The sequence below is a fragment of the Euprymna scolopes genome, chromosome 44, assembly GCF_053919585.1.
Source record: "Euprymna scolopes isolate OS-2025 chromosome 44, ASM5391958v1, whole genome shotgun sequence".
NCBI lineage: Eukaryota > Metazoa > Mollusca > Cephalopoda > Sepiida > Sepiolidae > Euprymna > Euprymna scolopes.
In genome coordinates, this window is record NC_136525.1 from 42802274 (window position 1) to 42822527 (window position 20254).

The 20254-nt window shown below is 34.7% G+C and overlaps 1 protein-coding gene across 2 annotated transcripts in view; it reads right to left on the minus strand.

The window, feature by feature from the left end:
- The window catches only part of LOC145268818 (pre-mRNA-processing factor 19-like), a 65713-nt gene extending 56006 nt beyond the window's left edge, over positions 1-9707 (minus strand). Inside the window, exon 1 of one of the 2 annotated variants that reach the window (XM_080124458.1) lies at positions 9393-9707. In XM_080124458.1, the coding sequence (XP_079980584.1) occupies positions 9393-9506 (114 nt within the window). In that variant the 5' untranslated portion in view covers positions 9507-9707. The remainder of the gene's footprint in view (positions 1-9392) is intronic. The other variant, XM_080124457.1, reaches the window with a different exon arrangement.
- Positions 9708-20254: the final 10547 nt, after the last annotated feature.

The window sequence follows — 20254 nt, forward strand, 5'->3', positions numbered from 1 at the left end:
ATTTCTTCGCAGTTCTCATCGAACCAGTCCTCATGGCGTTTCCCGACCAGCCCGAGGCACTCTTTGGATGTTTCATAAACAGTTTCTTTGAAGGACAGCCAATCTGAGTTTACATCTCCGGTTGGTTCAGCAAGTCTCTCATTGAGAGCATTCACCAGCTCTTCTCTTACATTTTGACGTTTCAAGCCATTGACATCCAGCTTCTTGGGGGGGGGGTTCTTTATCTTTATTTTGCGTCTCAGTTTGAATCTCGCTTGTGTCCGGATCATAATATGGTCAGTGTTGCACTTTGCTCCCCTCATTGCTCTCGTGTCCAAGATATCTGGGAGGTCACGTTGACAAGTGATGATGAAGTCAATGAGGTGCCAATGTTTACTTCTAGGGTGCATCCAGGAGTTTGTGTTGTTTGTGTTTAAAGAAGGTGTTGGTGATGCAAAGCTGATGCTCAGTGCAAAGTGAAAGGAGGAGCTCCCCATTTGAATTGACTTTCCCGCATCCATACTTCCTTAGTGCTCTGGGCCAGGTGATATAATCCTGTCCTACCCTGGAGTTAAAGTCTCCCATTAGTATGATCTTATCCGGTTTTGGTACGGATGCAACTGTACTGTCTAACTGATGGTAGAATATATCAATAGTTTCCTGAGAGTTTGTCATAGTCGGAGCATATATAGCTATCAGGGTACACCAACGGTTTTCTGATAAAAGTAACCTGAGTGTCATCAGCCTGTCATTTATCGTATGGGGCACTTCTATCAGTTTCGTCACTAGCTCGTTTTTGATGGCTAGTCCGACACCGGACTCACTTCTCTCACTAGAGGCCTTGCCACTCCAGTAAATGGAACCACTCTCTTTGAACCTGACTTCACCCAGAGCAGCAATATCGATGTCATATTTTTCTAATTCGCACAATATAATCACACTTTTTCTTTCTGGTCTTGCTAAATCAGACCTGTCAAGCATCGTTCGTATGTTCCACGATGCAAACTTGAAGTTGGGTGTATTGTGGGCCTTATTATCCTGGGCGACGCCCTGTCAGTATGAGTTCTTTTTCTGTTTTCGTTTCATGGTCCATAAGGAATTTGCTAACAAGATAGTTTTAGGATGAAGTGGGTTTTGTCAGTTACCATTTCACCCCTTTCCTCCAATGGGGTACGCCAGACTGGCAAGGATTGCCCAAGATGAGTCGGCAGCTCATTGGTCACAGTGACTAGCCAGAATGAGTGTTATCAACTTTCTCAAACTGCCTTAACAGAGCGTCACAGTTTCTGGTTTTTCTGTCTGGGTTGAGCTTCCCATAGATCCCTGCACTGTTAGCCTGAAGTTCAGTTTCAAGTGGCGTCTGCCTGGAGGCCAGCACACAATCTTGACTGATAGCTACACTTTCGTACATCTGTCAAGCCCTTGGGTGATCGGTTCCGCAGTGGTGGTAGATGACAGACCAAGAGATGCACTGGATCGTGTTATGGAACCGATCTCGCGCACACACACACACGCATATGCATATGTGTATTCTTGCAAGCACCTATATTCATAAACACACAGAAAAGCACATCCGTATCCATGCATCAACCAGCATACGCCTATGTACAAATACATAAACACATATACACATCTTAAAAGCCTCCATGAACCCACATAGATGCACAGATGCGCCTGTATATTTATAAACACCCACCCAACAACATATACATCCACAGAGTCAGGGAAACTTCCTATTATAAACATTTAGTTATAAACAATCACACCACCCATTCGACCGGTGCTTATAGGCACACACACACACACACACACACACATGCATGATGCTAGTTGGCCGTTAACCCTCCAAAAAGGAGGGTTCGTACACCCTTTGAAAGGTCTTGTTTTTAATCCTTCTGGGAGACTAGCCACCCTCCTCACCAGACAGGCTGGTGGGGGAACCGGTTTAGTCACTGGTAACCCGACCATGCAACAGGTAGTACTAGCTTACATGGAACCAGTAGCATATGACATGACCTGAATAGTATTAAACATATTAACATATTAAAAAAACATATTCAAAAAATTAAAAAAAAACATATTAAAAAAATTTAAAAAAAAACTATAAAAATATAAATAAATACCTATAAAAAATAAATAAAAACCTATAAAAAATAAATAAATACCTATAAAAAATAAATAAAAACCTATAAAAAATAAATAAAAACCTATAAAAAATAAATAAAAACCTATAAAAAATAAATAAAAACCTATAAAAAATAAATAAAAACCTATAAAAAATAAATAAATACCTATAAAAAATAAATAAATACCTATAAAAATAAATAAAAACCTATAAAAAATAAATAAAAACCTATAAAAAATAAATAAAAACCTATAAAAATAAATAAAAACCTATAAAAAATAAATAAAAACCTATAAAAAATAAATAAAAACCTATAAAAAATAAATAAAAACCTATAAAAAATAAATAAATACCTATAAAAAATAAATAAATACCTATAAAAAATAAATAAAAACCTATAAAAAATAAATAAAAACCTATAAAAAATAAATAAAAACCTATAAAAAATAAATAAAAACCTATAAAATATAAATAAAAACCTATAAAAAATAAATAAGATCGTAAGGCTTAGAGAAAACTCGGCCATGTTAGTGTGAATTCTGCAACTAACAGAAAAAAGTGGACTACTACTACTACTACTACTACTACTACTGCAATAATAATAATAATCTATCTATATATATATATATATATATAAGTGAAAGTGTGTGTCTGTGTGTGTGTGTGTGTACATTTCCCTACGCAATAACTCTGTCAATTTTCAGTCTACAGACACAAAATTTATTTTTATATTATGTATTGAGATTTGGGAAAATCTTTCTAATCTCGTTTTGGCCAGAAATTTGGCTGCTAAGGGGTCAAAGTTCAACGATTTGACCTTTGAGAACTTTACTAAACTCCTCTGACAATTTTGGGTGTAAACAATTGAAATTTTAGATATAGGTTTCTTGGACTTGGATCTAACTTAATAACTTGATTTGAACCCAAAACAATAAATGTTCAGGGTTCATAATAGGGGTTAAAGTTTAAAAAATTTGCCCTCTGCGGTCTCTTCCAAATTACTCAGACAATTTCTGGTCTAAACATTTGAAATTTTACATAAAGGGTATTCAGAGATAGGGCAAGCTTTTTAATCGGTTTGGGTCGCAAATTTGAGCTACCAATATATAAATATATGTATGTATGTTTGCATGTCTGCTTAAAACTTTCGACAGAGGTGACGGATTTTCACAAGATCAGTATTGTTTGAAAGCTCGACCCTTCAGATGACAAATACTTTAAAATTGGCTCAAAACATTAATTTCTTCACCCTAAACTGGGCACTTTTCTACAGAGAGGGGTCGCTTTTTTTGCCAATATTTCCGAAAGTCATCCCCTTTTTTTCGATTGTCTATCCTTAATTTAAACCTACATCACTTCCGGTTTGGCGGTGGTCGTAACAGCAAAGGCGTCACATTTTTTCCCCCGTTCTTTTCCTCTTTCACGGTACGGGTTCCAGCCTGCCTTCCAACTACCACTTTTTTTTTTTTTTTTTTTTTTTTTTTTTTACACACACCTCCAAACACCCAGGCAATGCCAGGCACCCGTGCTAGTAATAATAATAATAAGCTCACATAAACTGCAAGCACTACACTGGACAAATGGAAGCTGTAACAGAAAAAACATGAACAGAAGTATAGACGACCACATGAAACCAAGAGAATTGAAACTAAAAAAAAAAAACAAAAAAAAAATTTAGGTGTAGGAAAACTTTGATGTCAAAGCTGAGGTCTACTGTCCACTGTCTTGTGGCAGCCATTGCACCGACTGAGATTAGCAGTTGTTCAATGGTGTGGTTAGTTCTGCATAAGCCTTTACCACTATAAATAAATCATCTATGAAATAAACGTTAGTTTCGTATTTAAAACCCAAATACACTCATTGTAGATTTAACCATTGTTAACCCTATCAGACCGAGTTACCGATATACCGGTAATTTCCAAAAATGCTATATACCAAGTTACTGCTAAACCGGTATTTTTCCAATCGTGTGTTTTTGTGTTGTCACGAGTTAAAAATAATTACCCAATCGCTGTTTAGCTTCGATTTTGGCTTCCTTTGTTTTCGTGGAGTTGTGAATTTTTTTGTAGACTAAAGTAGCCATGAAGTGAGCTAGTGACGAACCAAGAACTTCGACAGGTAAAAGAGCAAGACCAAGGCGTTTCACGGTGCAACAAGTCTTAGAGTGACAAATTCTGATTCGGGTGAAAGCGAATTTGATCAGTAGTATGTTTCTGAATCAAGTAACGCTAGTGATGATGAATATATCGATGAAGGAGAAAGTGATGATAATTCTGATGATACAAGTGGGCATGTCACTCAACCAGGTGATAGGGAAGATTCTAGTGTGGTTGATGAGGGATGGGGTTGCAATTTTGTAGCTTCAGATCTAAATTTCACAATTTGCCAAGGAGGCCAGACATAGCTTCAGTAGTTCAGGTCTCGTAGGGTTAACATAAATTTAGATGATAAATATTAGTTATTTTAATATAAAAAAATAAAAATTATTATAAATGATACTAGCGGGGGATGGGGGGGGGTCGCTTAAATATTATGTTTTAATTTGTCCAGATTTCATATATATTATAGTTCACTTTTTCATACGAAAATTTGGAACACTAAAACCAATGCAACTTCAACGACTTGTTTTTTTTTTTGACTATTTTTGCTAAAGGTATAAGAATTTAGAGCGGGGGCGGGGGCTAACTGTTTCTCTAGTACCACATGGTTACAAACAGTTTAATTTAGATTGTTTCCAAACTGCTAACAATTAATAAACATGCTGTTAAATTAGGGGATGAAAAAGATGAATAAATACATAAATCAATCACCACTTATCTATATATAAAAGCGAAAATGTATGTATGTATGTTCGCTTTTTTTGTATGTCCGCGAAAGTTTTTTTTCCGAGAAGTGATCAGTCGGCTTACTCCTTCTGTAAACTTTTTATATAACGTTTAAATGATAATATCTAAGAGTTACGAACAGGGATCACGTGTGTATTTAATTTGCCCGACTTTTACCAGCTCGCCGCTTCGAAAAGCGAATGATCTGGCTTGCAGCACAAAACTAGGTCAGACACCATGACACTTCCTCGCACCTGTTTATTTCGCTTCATAAACATTAACGCCCTTCTCAGTTCCTTTCCCTCGTGACCGAGACGGTTAGGTGTCTGACTTTTTTTCCCTTTTATTTCCACCTTCGCGTCAAGGCTTCGGGGTTCAATCCTACCTTCCTACTAAAAATTTTTTTTTCTTTTACACATCAAAACACCTGGGAAACGCTGGGTACCTCCCACTAGTCTATAATATAAATCTCACCTGTCTGTTTAAATGTATGTAGGTTTGTATGTCTGCCTAAAAATTTCGAGAGAGGCAACGGATTTTCACAAGATCAGTATCGTTTTGAAGCTCGACCCTTGGGACAACAAGTATCGAAAAATTGGCTAAAAAACATTAATTCCTTCATCCTCAACTGGACACTTTTCTACAAGGAGGGGTCGCTTTTTTCGCTGATATTTTCGAAAGTCATCATCTTCTTTTTGATTGAGTTGACTTAATTTAAACCGATGTCACTTCTGGTTTGATGATGGACGCAACAGCAAAGACGTCATGTTTTTTTTTTTTTTTATGTTCTTTACCTCCTATGCGGTACAGTTCGAGCCTGTCTGCTTACAACCACTTTTTTTATTTTTTTGCTCAACACATACCTTCAAACACCTGGGCAACACCGGGCACCCAGGCTAGTCTAAATTCAACAGCAGAATTTTGGGGAAACATGAATTAACAAACAAAATATATTTATATATCAACAATTTTCCAGAAATGTAAAATATACTTTGAAAGACCAAAGTTTGATGATAAGTTTTAAAGTTCTTGAATAAGAAGTAGATAAAATTGTCAGAAAGTTCGCTTTAAAGTTCCACTGTGGGTATGTGCATGTATGTGAGTTTACCTTCTGGATGGCTGTATTCACTGGAGAAAGAGCAGCAAGCTCAAAGAAATTTCAGCAGCTTTTTGGATGGGAGTTATTGATGCAGAAAGTCGAGGTAGGATCTCGTGTCGTAGGTGCCTTTTTCCTCCGTTTTGGACTCAAGTATCCGTTTTGGATTGAAGTTCTCTGAAAAAAATTTCACTTAATTTCATCAAGTAGTTTTTTTTTTTTTTGTTATGATACCGAGCAAATGGTTCGAGTTTTAGGAAGAAAAGCTAGTATTAAAGATGAGAAGGTGCTTTAAACTGAGTTATTTCCCCGTGGTGTGTTCAAAAAAATTCAAAGATGTCTACCTTCAACGTATTGTCATAAAAACATGTTTTTCCGCTGTAAAAAAAAAAAAAAAAAAAAAAAAAACTACTCAATCAAATTAAGTGAAATTTTTTTTCAATCTAAAACAGATACGTACAATATAAACTTTTTTTTTTCAATATTTTCGTTTTTTAAGGTCTTGATTAAACTGTACAAGTACTATTTATTTTATTAATATTATTTAAAAATGTTCTTTAATAAAGTTCAAAGTTCTGCTGCTCTGCCATCATCTTCTATGAATATAAAAGCGAAAATGTGTGTATGTACGTATGTATGTATGTATGTTAGCTTTTTGTGTTTGTCTATAAAAGGCTTTTTTCCAAGAAGCGGTCGATCGGCTCACAACTTCTTAAAACTTTTTATATCATATATAAATCATAATATCTATGAGTTAACCACGGAGGTCGCCTGTCTATTTAATTTGCTCGACTTTGAAAAGATAAATATTCAACATTTTTCGCTCGCCGCATGTGGATTAGGCTTTTTTGCATAATAAAAGCAACACTAATTCTGGCAGTATTTTTTCAGTTGCGATCGCCGGAAATGTCCGAAAGCAATCAAATTTGATCAATGTGGAAATATATTCCTTATATCAGACAATTGCTATTCAATTTGAACAATCCCCTTTTTATGGGGAGCTGTATTCATATTGAAAAAAAAAAAAAGATGGAATACTGTTGCCATATCTGGGCAGGAGCTGCTAAAAACAGCCTATCCTGTCTTGACAGAGTACAAAATAGACTTCATGGCTTAGTGGGGGATGCCCTTTTCTCTACCCTGCAACCTCTCTCCCACAGAAGAGACGTTGCGAGTCTATCCTTGTTTTATCGTTATTTCCATGGCAGGTGCTCGTCTGAACTCCAATCTCTGGTCCTCCCTCGCCAATCTTTCACGAAAAACACCCGTCTAGCTGAATCCACTGTGAAAAATTTCCCCCACTCTATATCTGTGCCTAAATCAAAACACGGATTCCATGAACAAAGCTTTTTCTTAGAACTGCACGCCTGTGGAACTCTGTTCCGTCTGCCTGCTTCCCTCCGGACTACAACTTGGATGTGTTCAAGTCCAACGTTAACAAATTCCTAATGAACCGCCCCCTTAAGTAAACACTTCATCAAATCTCCACACTAACGTAATGTACTTGCAATAACCCTTATCCCTGAGTAGCTTCCGGGCCTTGATAAGTGGTGATCACTGTGTAAAAAAAAAAAAAAAAAAAAAAGCTGCCCCCCCCCCAATATCTTGGAAAATAAAAATAAAAAAAGCATTCCCGCAGTAAATAAAATACTGTCCCGCAGTCAAAGTTGACTTCATTAAGTCATTAAAACGTGCACCTGCCAATTCTAAGTGCTTAAATAAATCCAAACATGTTTCTATTAGTATTTCGCGGTGGTCCAATGGTTAACGTTGCATGTTGTTTTCACACTTTAATTTCCAACTTTACCTCAAGGGTTCAGGTTCGATCCTCATACTTACCTAACAAAACTTTTTTTTTATTTTACCCCCCCCCCCCGAGTTTTTATTTACCCAAAACCACACACACCTCCAAACACTCGGGCAACGCCGGGTACCCCCCCCCTCGTTGTTTATAAATAAAATAGCTATTTAAATTTCTCGTACTTCTACAGTTTATCGCCAAAAATGGAAACGCCATTTTTCGGCCACCTGTTGTCAAAATCAGAGAGAGAAATCAGTATTTTAAATTGTGACCGAAGCAATAAGCATGAAATAAATTTAAAAAAATTTAAACTAAATAATGATTACTTCCGGAAAGAACTAATTACTACGTGCCTGAGAGTAGTATAACCCCCCAACCTCCCCATGTTAAGAAGGGCCTTCGAGGTTGGGGGGGGGGGTATTCCGAAGGCCGTCCTTAACATGAGGAAGTTTGGGGTGTTCATACTACACTGGGGCAAGTAGTAATTAGTTCTTTCCGGAAGGAATCATTATCTAGCTTAATTTTTTGATTTATTTCATGCTTCGGTCATAGTTTAAAAATACTGATTTCTTCCACTGATTTTGACAACAGGTGCCTGAAAAAAATGACGCCTCCATTTTCGGCGGGTAGTAGTACTAAATTTCTTTTTTGTTTAAAAATAAAATAATTAAATTTAGTGGGTTTGTATTACTGTACACATAGATTCGAAAAAGTTGTCAAAAAACAAATATATAACAAATAAATGTTATCAAAGGCAAGATAAGTTACTTTTCTACCAAACTGGATATATTTTTCGTGTTTTTATTCAATGTAACATGTTTATTGAGCTCGAAAAACATGCAGTGTTTACAGATGTATTGAAAAATTCAAAATGGCGCCCGACTCTCTCAGTAAGTTCAGGAAAAGGTGTTATAAATAATAAACTAGACAAAATACTATTAAAAAAACACCGAATATATGTCAACTTATGTCACGGTAACATATATTGAGCGAATTTCTAACAGTATTTTGTCGAGTTTATTATTTATAACACCTTTTTCCGAACTTACCGTGTTAAAGAGAGAGTCGGGCGCCATTTTGAATTTTCCAATACATCGGTAAACACTATGGTTTTCGAGCTGAATAAACATGTTACATTGAATAAAAACGCGAAAAATATATCCAGTTTGGTAGAAAAGTAACTTATCTTGCCTTTGATAACATTTATTTGTTATATATTTGTTTTTTGACAACTTTTTCGAGTCTATGTGTACAGTAATACAAACCCACACACACACGTATATATATATATATATATATATATATATATATATATATATATATATATATATATATAACCCGGTGTGATCCCTATTAATGTCCACTCCAATCATGTAAGAGTTACAGCCCCCCCTTTTTTTTTCGCTTAAAGCAAACATGTGCCGAAATGTTTTGGTTTAAAACAGCAACAGCACCAGCACCACAATCTACGCAATTTGAATTTTATAGCAAATAACCTAAGTCCCCAAACATCGCTGAGGTTTTCGTGTTTGTATGCAAATATAAGGATTATTTTTAAATACTAACCTTTGATTTCCCTTTTGAGGTGTATTTCGCCGTTTTTATCGATTCATCATTTTCTTCTTGTCGGACCTTTTTCGTGCGACAAATATCCTCAACTGCCCCCAAAATGAGTTCCATTTTTTCGGACACGTGATTTAAACCCGTTCCTCTTTCACACGTGCGATTTCGTTGCTATTAGCAACCACGACGCTTTTCTCGTCACAGAACTAAAAAAAAAAAAAAAAAAAAAAAAACTCTTCGCAAAGTTTTATTATTTGCCCCCATGCGGTTAAAATAATTACATAAATAAAATTACGTTATAATTAAGTTCCCGATGTCTTTGCTTACTTTCATGTCCAGTTGATCTCTCTGCTTGACGGTCAATTCCCTGGAAAAGTCTCTTCTGCTTAAAGTTCTGGCAAATTTGTAGTTTGGCGGCGTAAATTATTTGACAGACAAAAAATTATAAAAACTATTTATTTTTATATTAGACTCAAAGGCTGAAATGAAACCTGAAAAAATTTCATTTTTATTATTTTTCATCATTTTTTATTAGATTAAATGTACAACAATGGAGGCCGCCATATTGCTTTAAAAATTTAGCCTTTCTAAGGTTTGACAAATTGGCCTTTTTTACGCTCGTGGAACTGTTTTGGCCGCCATTTTGTAATGAAAGAGCGTAAAAAAAAAAAGAAGCCAAATTTGGCCTAAAAAAAAAAGGCCAATCTGTCAAACCTCAGAAAGGCCAAATTTAAAAAACAATATGGCGGCTTGGATTGTCGTACATTTAATCTAATAAAAAGTGTTGAAAAAAATAATAAAAATGAAATTTTTTTCAGGTTTTATTTCAACCTTAGGGTATAATAATGTGTTTTATATAAAAAAAATAAATAGTTTTTATAATTTTTTGTCTGTCAAATAATTTAGGCTGCTAAACTACACATTTGCCGAAGTTCTTAATCTTATTGAACCCGTCCTCGTAAAGAATCTGATTATACAAAATTTCCACCGTAAACGATTACTACACTACTATCCCAATGACTACAATACACACATTAACCCTTATCCTCGAGTGGCCCCCAGGTCTTGATATTTGGTAACCCCTTTGTAAAAAAAGAAAAAAAAATGTTTTACCAGTTTTAAAATAAGCAGACAAACTTGGCTGTTTTTTTTTTTTTTAGAATAACAGAATATTTAATTTAAAAAAAAATATTATTATATGATAAATCTTTTCGAGTTAAAATCTATTGAGAAGTACGCATTTTATATTGAGAAACACACACTTTAAATATGTAAAGATTAGGTAACGTTATCCAATATGGTCCAAATGGACGTCCATTCTGGATAACGTGTTGTTATTCTTTAGTTAATGTTTACATCTTTAAATTTGTATGCTAAACTGAACCCTAAGTTTAAAGTCATATTTTTTTTTAAATTTCTTTAATTCTTACCAAGATTTTCAGGGTGTTTACATCTTTTCCTCTTTGGGTGTCTTTAAATCATGTATTTAGGCAACAGTTTCACATAGGTACGGGCAAAAATGATGGGAAAAAATAAGGGGACTTAGTTTTGAAAGCCGGTTTATCATAATTTTTTGTAGGTTTCCGACTACTTTTGGATTGTATTTGAAAGATTAGAGACTAAACTTAATTTCCAAAAGGAAAAAAAAAAATATTTGTACACATGGAAAAATAAGGTAAAATCCATTGAAAGCGGTCGGTGGTTCTATGAGAAAATAAAGCTGTGTACGCATTATAAATGTTTCTTTTCTGTGTCTTACGTTATACATTAGTACATTAGGGGTCATTTCGAGTAAAAGTTTATTTACTGCACTCATCTGGACTAGAGAAAATCATGATTTAAATGTGTGTGTCTCGTCTAAATAACTAACGATAATTCTCTGATATGGCCGACCAGACGGGGGATCAAAAAGTCAGATCGAGCGTACCGGAAAACGAAATGAGATCAAATTGACAATTGGCCTTTTTTTCTTTTTCTTTTTTTTTTTTTTTGGGCTTGAACTTTGCGCTTTTCAGATTAATTTTTTATGTTTTATTTTCTTGGTGGATAATTTTTTTTTTTTTGCCGTGTTTTTTTTTTTTTTTTTTTTGCCCGTTTTTTTTTGGGGGGGGGGGCGGGGCGGGGTTCTTGAATAAAAAAAATAACTCAATTGTTTTTTATTCAAACGTAAATAAAATTCAATTTCGATTTGGCTCATTTCGTTAGTCTCATTTCGTTTTCCGGTACGCGGTACGCTCGATCTGACTTTTTGATCACCCGTCTGGTCGGCCATATCAGAGAATTATCGTTAGTTATTTAGACGAGACATACACATTTAAATCATGATTTTCTCTAGTCCAGATGGGTGCAGTAAATAAACTTTTAACTCGAAATGACCCCTAATGTACTAATGTATAACGTAAGACACAGAAAAGAAACATTTATAATGCGTACACAGCTTTATTTTCTCATAGAACCACCGACCGCTTTCAATGGATTTTACCAAAAATAAAAACAAACAAAGTTGTAATTAAAAATGTTTTGACAGCGACATGGCAAGCTAACAAACTAAGCAAAATTTTGAAGTTAAATATATTCACAGTAAAAATCCCTTAAAAGATATATATTAGTTTTTTGGGTCGATTTCAAAGAAAATTATTAAAGTCCTAATATATTGAATTAAATTAAAAAAAAGAAAACCCACCTTATTTGTACAAAAAAATAGCTTGATTAGCCCCCAAAAGCGAGAGATTTTGTCTTCACAGAATCACAACAAAACGGAAGTCGTGTAAACATGGATTATATGGAAGCCCAAAATGTTAGAAAGTTGAAAGGCTATCTGAAAATGATGTCAGTTAGTTAAAGAGAGGAAGGGGGTGCTGGTTTTTCTCCTCTCTTCTCTAGCCGTACATTCGTACATTCCTATCGTGAACGTTTGTATAATTTTTACCATTTTTTTAATTCAATTATTTTCTATATTTCTGCTTTTAAATTTGACTAAAAAAATTATTTTTCAAGATTATACAAAAATTATGTTATGCCGAAAGTTTCACATTCATGCAAGCAAAGAAAATATTAAAATCTTACATATAAAAATTATGCGAAATCTGTAATCTAATATATAAAAATAGATAAAAACTAAAAAAAAATATAAAAAGAAAAACTTATAAAACACTTATAAAAAGTAAATAAAAAACTATAAAAAAACAAAAAATAAAAAACTATAAAAGAAATAGATAAAACCTATAAAAATTAAAAAATAAAAACCTTAAAAAAATAAAAAAACTTATAAAAAATAAAAAACCCTTAAAAAACTAAATAAAAACCTATCAATTTTTTTTTTCATTTTAAAAAATAAATAGAAACGTTAAAAGATAAATAAAAACTATAAAAAAATTTCAGAAACTAAAAAACTATAAAAAAAAAACTATAAATAAAACCTATAGGATGCCAAGAAGTTGTTTGTTAAAAGGGATAAAATAAAAAAAGAAGAAAAAAGGAGGGGGTATAACAAAATAAGAAGAGGAGATAGAAAAGATAAAATAATAGAAGCGTATGGTTTCTGCTTGTCATCCCTTTTAATAAACGACTTCTTGACATCCTCAATCTATTTTTTCTTCTCTCTTTTTTAATTCTAATTTCTAATTTTAATTCATTTAAATATACTTTTTCTCCCCCCCCATCCCTTCTCCTCCTTTCTTTTCTCTCACTCCTTCCCCTCTCCCCTCTCTATCCATTACTCCAACTCTTGGTTTTTAATATCCATATGTAATCAAAAATCCTTTTCTTACATTTTATTTTGGCTTAAATTGTCCGATGACATAGGTTGGATAATTTGTTTATCCTGTCTGTAGAAACAATCTTGTAATGATTTAAGCAAATACTCTCGAGGTTGAATTAATAAAATCATATTTAGCTCTACCAACGTATCGAGCACTGTTTCTCTGTTTTTTTTTTTTACCAAATATACCTCTTAATATATATATATATATATATATATATATATATATATATATATATATATATATATATGACTACTTCATTTAATCACATAAATTAATATACGAAGATATAATTTTAGGCGTAAATTTTCAGCATTTATTTCAACAGTGCTCAATTTATAGGTAGAACTAGGTAGTAAGTTATGAAAATATACATGGCAATTAAGCTACACAGAATACTCTGTCTTTCTGCCTGACGAATTCTCACGAGAATGAAACGTGGAATATTCTGTGTAGCTTAATTGCCATATATTTTTCCAAAACTTTCTCCCTCTCTCTCTCTCTCTCTCTCTCTCTCTCTCTCTCTCTCTATATATATATATATATATATATATATATATATATATACTAGCAGATGTCCCCGGCATTGCCCGGTATTGTATGTAACGTTAAATTTCTTTAAAAAAAACGAAAAAAACTGAGATATGTGCATGCGAGTATTGTTTTTTCTAAACGATTCACTTCTTGTAAGTAAAATTAAAAAAATATTTGTGCTGAGATCGAAACCAAAACCTAAAGACAATGAATCAAGTATGATAACCATTAGGCCAGCTTGCCATGTGCTTTAAAAACTGTTTTCAAACTTACTTATTCTTAACATAAGTAATCTGCCATGTAGACGATTCGCGCATGCGCAGTCATGGAACAGTTGACAGATAAAAATCAGATGACCCCCAAATACTAATTTTTCAATTTTGACCCTTAGCAGCCTCCCCGCCTTTTTTTTTTTTTTTTTGAAAACTGATTAAAAAGTTTTCCACACGTCTGAATACCCTATATACCAAATTTCAAGTTTGTACACTAAAAATTCGTTGAGTATATAGGTTGAGATTTATCCTCTCTCTCTCTCTCACACACACACACACACGCACACGCACATTCTCACTTTTATAGATAGATAGATAGATAGATAGATAGATAGATAGATAGATATGCTTCGATTAACAACAAAGTCATTCTACGCAGGAAAAAAAATCTGTTTTTCTTTTTTTAATTCTCAAGCCTAATTCAACAGTAAAAATGATAGTTTAAAAAAATAGTGAAAGAGATTTTTTTCAGGAATTTCATTCTCCATTCCTTCACCTCATTATAAATTCCACCCACACACACACACACACACACACACACACACACACACACACACACACTCTCTATAGATTTTATATATTGGCGAGAGGGGGGTTGAAGTTATTGTTAAATAGCGTCATACTCATCGTATTGAAGTCATCATGAGTCATCTCCCTTGTATATTGATAGGTTTTGCGGATATAAGGAGTGTTTCGTCTTCAACGAAAACTCGGTAACACGCCCCCCCCCCCCGATCGTCTTACGTCTTTTATATCTGCTGTTTCGGTTCCTGCTAAGATATAGTCGACAGATCGATTTTTTTTTAATATGTCGTTTTAAGCAAAAACAATATTACGTACTTAATGTTAAGAACGGCTTTCAGAATATACACCCTCCTCACCAACCTCTTCATGTTAAGAACGGTTTTCGACGTTGGGGATGATTAGTCCGAAAACCGTTCTTAACATGGGGAGGTTGGGGTGTTTATAATACGCTGGGGCACGTCGTAAAAATTCACCTAACTTTCTATTCCATGGTTTTTCGCAATTTTTGGATATAATACTATTTTCGGTATGACAATTTTTTTTTAAGTGGTGACGCTGACGCTTATGTAAAAAAAAAAAAAAAAAAAAAAAAATTGTCATGCCGAAAATTTGTCTTCAAAATCTTTGGATTCGGCATTAAATAACCTGAGAAGGGTTGATATGCCGTAAAACAAAAACAACCAACCACCTTAATATCAACCCACTTCAAGCTATGAATGAATTTGTGCATGCGCAGAAGTAGTAGAAATACGCCGGCAAGTTGAAATGAACATTTTGCGTTTCAACTTGCCGATATATTTCACATATTTCTTTATGCATTATTCATCCACCCAAACAAATATTTTACTCGGTATAAACCATCCTGTATGATTACTATTTCCTGGTAATTTCAGTGCTACGTGATCAACAGCTTCAAAGTTTATAGGTTAAATATTTCCACACAGATAAACACACATACATACAGGGTGCCCGAATAGAATGTATACATACTTTTGATGACCATAAAACCAACATTTATCAAAATAAAGAAAAGTTTCATACATCAAAATACTGTGAACAAATAAATACAGAAACCCGCTAATTATCGAAAGTGTTCAAATTATTGGCCATTGTTGTCCATGAACAGCTGACAACATTCACTGATTGAATCACAAACGTTTCTAATAAGTTCAATTGGTATGTTGATACATCTTCTTTCAGTGGTTGCTTTCAACTCATTCATTGTAGCTCGTTTTTTGGTGTGAACCTTGTTTTTAAAATGCCTGCTACCCTCAAAATCCAAGGTGGGGGACTAATCCAGTGAGGACAGTACTCGATACGTTCTCTTTGTCTTACAAATCAAAACGTAGATTCCATGAACAAAGCTTCTTTCTTAGAAGTGCACACCTGTGAAACTCTTTTCCGTTTGCCTGTTTCCTACCTGACTACAACTTACTACATAAACAAATTCCTGATAAACCGGCTCCTTAAGTAAGACACTTTATCAAATCTCCAATACTAACGATTACTACGATATTATCCCATTGATTACTGTACACGCAATAACTCTTATCCCTGAGTGGCTTCTGAGCCTTGATAAGTGGTGACTACTATGTAAAAAAAAAAAAATCTGTTTGGCAAATGATAGGTTCTTATGTCATGACAATGGGGAGGTGCTCTATTTCGCTGGAAGTATTATTCTTTATTCCTAAATATTTCTTGGAAACGTGGCATAGTGCATTCATGTAGAAAGTTGAGATACTTTAAAGTATGTAGACATTTTATTGGGACGCCCTGTGTGTATATCTACTGTTTTATTTATGTAGATTAAAACTTGAAATTTACTTTGGAAAGTATTTTCATTAATACTTTATTTCCTACATTAGCGTTTTTCGTAATTTTTTGATATTTTACTAATTTCGACATGACACTTAAGTAGGTACCATTGGTTTTAACTGAAATTCAATATTTCGATTTTCAATTTTTTTCTTCTTATTCTGAACAAGTGACAAAACCGTTCCGTTAACAGTTACAACATTCAAAAAAGTTTCCCCTACCTAGTAGCATTTGAGAGCCTAAAGCTAAACGAAAATTCCACGAGCAAAGTTTATTCCCTAGAATTGTTCGTCTGTGGAACATAATACCATAGGGTTACTTCCCAGCTAACTATAACATGGTCGTTTTCAAGTCTAATGTAAACAAGTTCACGTTGATCTGTCCTCTTATACAATCAAACCTCACACAAGTTCCACCATTGCTGATCAGCATGATATCTTATATTCTACCGGACCTTAAAAAAAAAATTAAATTCTCTCTCACTGCAAGAACTTTTCAATCCCACTTTCCGACACAAGGATCGGAAAATGGGACTGAGAAGTCAGAACCCTCAAGGAGGGGCACTCTAACCTGTAAAAAGTGCTTGGGTAGCTCCATCAGCATTCCTCAGTAGTGGCGCCTCAGGCGATTAGCAATAATCTAACCCTTTCTTAAAAAGAGAAGGCAAAACCTGGGAGGGTGAACCTCCTAGAACTACACAGAATCAGCATTATGCCACAATAAACTGAGACCAGGTCATTACAGGAATGGTCTAATCTATGTTGATTTTGGGGGTCAAAGATAAAAATACTGGGCCTTAATAAGCGGTAACCCGCAAGTTTCAATAGTCCATATTATTTGGATTCTTCAGACTATTGTTCTAATCTGGATTGTTATTCCCACAACGTTTCAGCCGATGTAACCTCTGAATTTCTTCAGTTATTTCTTGTCGACTTCAGGAATGTTTCTGTTGAACTCGAATAGACTTGCACAGTCAGAGCAGATGCTGCAAGTTGGCAATGAACTAAGCTGAGATGTAGAATTGGTGTAACAAAATAATTCTCATTGCGTAAAGCATTTTAAAATGTTGTTAATGATTTCATGTGTGGCCTTATTAATTGTAGATTAGGGTTAGGGTTAGCGAAATTAGCGTCACAGTATAAAATTGTATTATGTAAAAGATTTTAAAATGTTGTGACGGGTTTCAAACATAACGCTATTAATTGTAGGTTAGGATACGGGTTTTAATAAATATGGTTACTAATCAAAGTAGCTATCACAACCAGACACCCATATCTGTAACTGCAACAGAGCCTACCGATCCAGGATAGGGTTGCACAGTCAAAGAAGATGCTGTAAGTTGGCAACGGATTAATCTGAGATGCAGAATTAGCCTAATAAAATAATTTGTATTTTGTTAAACATTTTAAAATTTTGTTACTGGTTTCATACGTAATGTTATTAATTGTAGGTTGTTGGGTTTTAATAAAGACTAGCGTGGGTGCCCAATGTTACCTGGGTGTTTGGAGGTGTGTGTTGGGCAAAAAAAAAAAAAAGTGGTAGTAGGCAGGCAGGCTTAAACTCATACCACGAAGGAGGAAAAGAATGTGAAAAAAAAAAAAAACGTGACGTCTTTGCCGTTGCGTCCATGGCCAAACTGGAAGTGGCAAAGGTTTAAATTAAAGCTAGTCAATCGAAAACAGGGGATGACTTTCGAAAATATCGGTGAAAAAAGCGACCCCTCCTTGTAGAAAAGTGCCCAGTTGAGGGTGAAGGAATTAATGTTTTTAGCCAATTTTTCAATATTTGTCATCCAAAGGGTCAAGCTTCAAAACGATACCGATCTCTTGAAAATCTGTCGCCTCTGTCGAAAGTTTTAGGCAAAAATACATAAATACATTTAAACAGAGCAGTAAGATTTATATTATAGATGGCGTTTTGAATTACATTTCTGAATTTTTGAGATGAGAATTGGTTATCCGCATTATTTGGATTTTTTGGACTACTGTTCTCATCTTGAGTGTCATTTTTCACAACGTTTCGGTTGATGTAACTTCTGAACTTCTTCAGGTGTATCTTGTCCAACTCGGAAATTATTCTGTCGAACTCGGGAATCTGCACAAAATTTTATATAGAACTCTTTATTTAGAAAAAAAAAAAAAAAATGGCAGTAGCATGTTCTTGCCCCATCAGCCATGACGAGGTAGAAATCTTTAGTAATTCACATTTGTATTCTTAGTATCAGCCACACTGAAGATTGAACCTTCAACCTCTAGAAGAGTGTCACTTACAACTCACTTTTACTTAGTACTTTATCCGTTATGCCATGAGTCCTTTGCGGACTGTGAATTAAATGAACTTCTGTTTGAAATTCTGCGCAGATTCCCAAGTTCGAAAGAAAGAATCTTGAGTTTGACAAGATACACCTGAAGAAAGTCAGAGGTTACATTGGCCAAAACGTTGTGCAAATAAAACTGAAGATGAGAACAGTATAAGTTGTCGCCTTAAAAAAAAACAAAAAAAACACTACGCCTTTATTTTAAAACTTGTATTGAAAAAATCAATTTAGGTAACTTGATAATGTAGTAGAGCAGTATAGCTGATATCTATTCAATGTAGCCGCCTTCGGCCTCAATCACCACCTTGATACGTGTCTGGAACTGGGAGCATGGCTTTTCCACAAGCGCTGGCAGGAGCTCGGCGAATACTCAGTAGATGGTGGCGATGGCTTTGGTGTTGTGGGAGGTCATGTTGGTGATGTTCTCGATGCATGACCAAACAAAGTAATCCAGTGAGTTCAGGTTGAGGGAGGAGGGGGCAGTGAGAGAAGGGTACAAAGTCATAGCACTCCTTCTGAAGCCAAGCCTGGGTCTCTTTGGATTTGTAGCCAGCACCAAGTCCTGCTGCCACACCCAAGGTCTGACAGCGGCCACCTAATTGCACCAGGGGATCACCACACACTTCAGCACATCCAAGTACACTTTGGTGTTGACTTTCAAGCCGTCTTCAAAGATGTGAGGTGGTATGATGTGGCCCTCACTTTAAACCACACCAAAGACCATAACTGTGACTGGAAACTTTGTTTTTATCACCCTGGGCACGTCCCTGTTATTTGTTGCAATACATTTTGAGGGTGCTGGCAATGGTCCTGTTGTCATAACTTGGATCGGTAGAGAGCATGAGTTGTACAGCTTGTTAAACATTGTCTCACTTTCAGACATGATACAAGGATCTTATCACTCTTGGGATTTGTACACAACTGGCCAACTAGTAGATCGTCTGTAACAAAAAAAGTTTCATCAAATGGAAATGTAAGTATGTCCGTCTTATCTAGAGTGACAATTTTATCATTCCAATTTGTAGTCTGAAAAATACAAAAAATACAGATTATCAATCTTCATCTCAAAAATTCAATTAAATTTCAAAAAAGGTTTAAATGTGTTACAAGATCTAAAGACATCAAATTTTCCTTAGATTTCATCTGGGGTCACTAGTGCCAATTATCGGTTAGGTCCATAAAATTAACTGAAATGTATTAGAAAGTAAAGAGACAATAAATTAAATAAAAACTTTTAATCAAATATTCTTTATGTCGAAAAACAAAATAAAAGAAAACAAGTGAAGCATATATGCTCCCTCTGTGAGTGCACACTGAACGAGGCATAAAAAAAAATGACCAAGTTCAGCATTTGCCCCCCCCCCCTCCATTTAGCCCCAAAAGTCCCTAGGGGACATCAAATCTTAGTGAAAATAAACAAACGGTGCAGTTTTAGGCCTTAACATATGTAAATTTCAGTTCTGCACCATGCAAAAAAAAAAAAAATGACCAAGTCCATCATTTGCCCCCCCCCATTTAGTACCAAAAGTCCCCAAGGCCTTAACATATTTAAATTTGATTTCAGCACCATGCAAAACTGCTAATAAATAAACATAGATAGAAAATTTTGGACAAATATAGTAAAATAGTCCCAAAAAATGT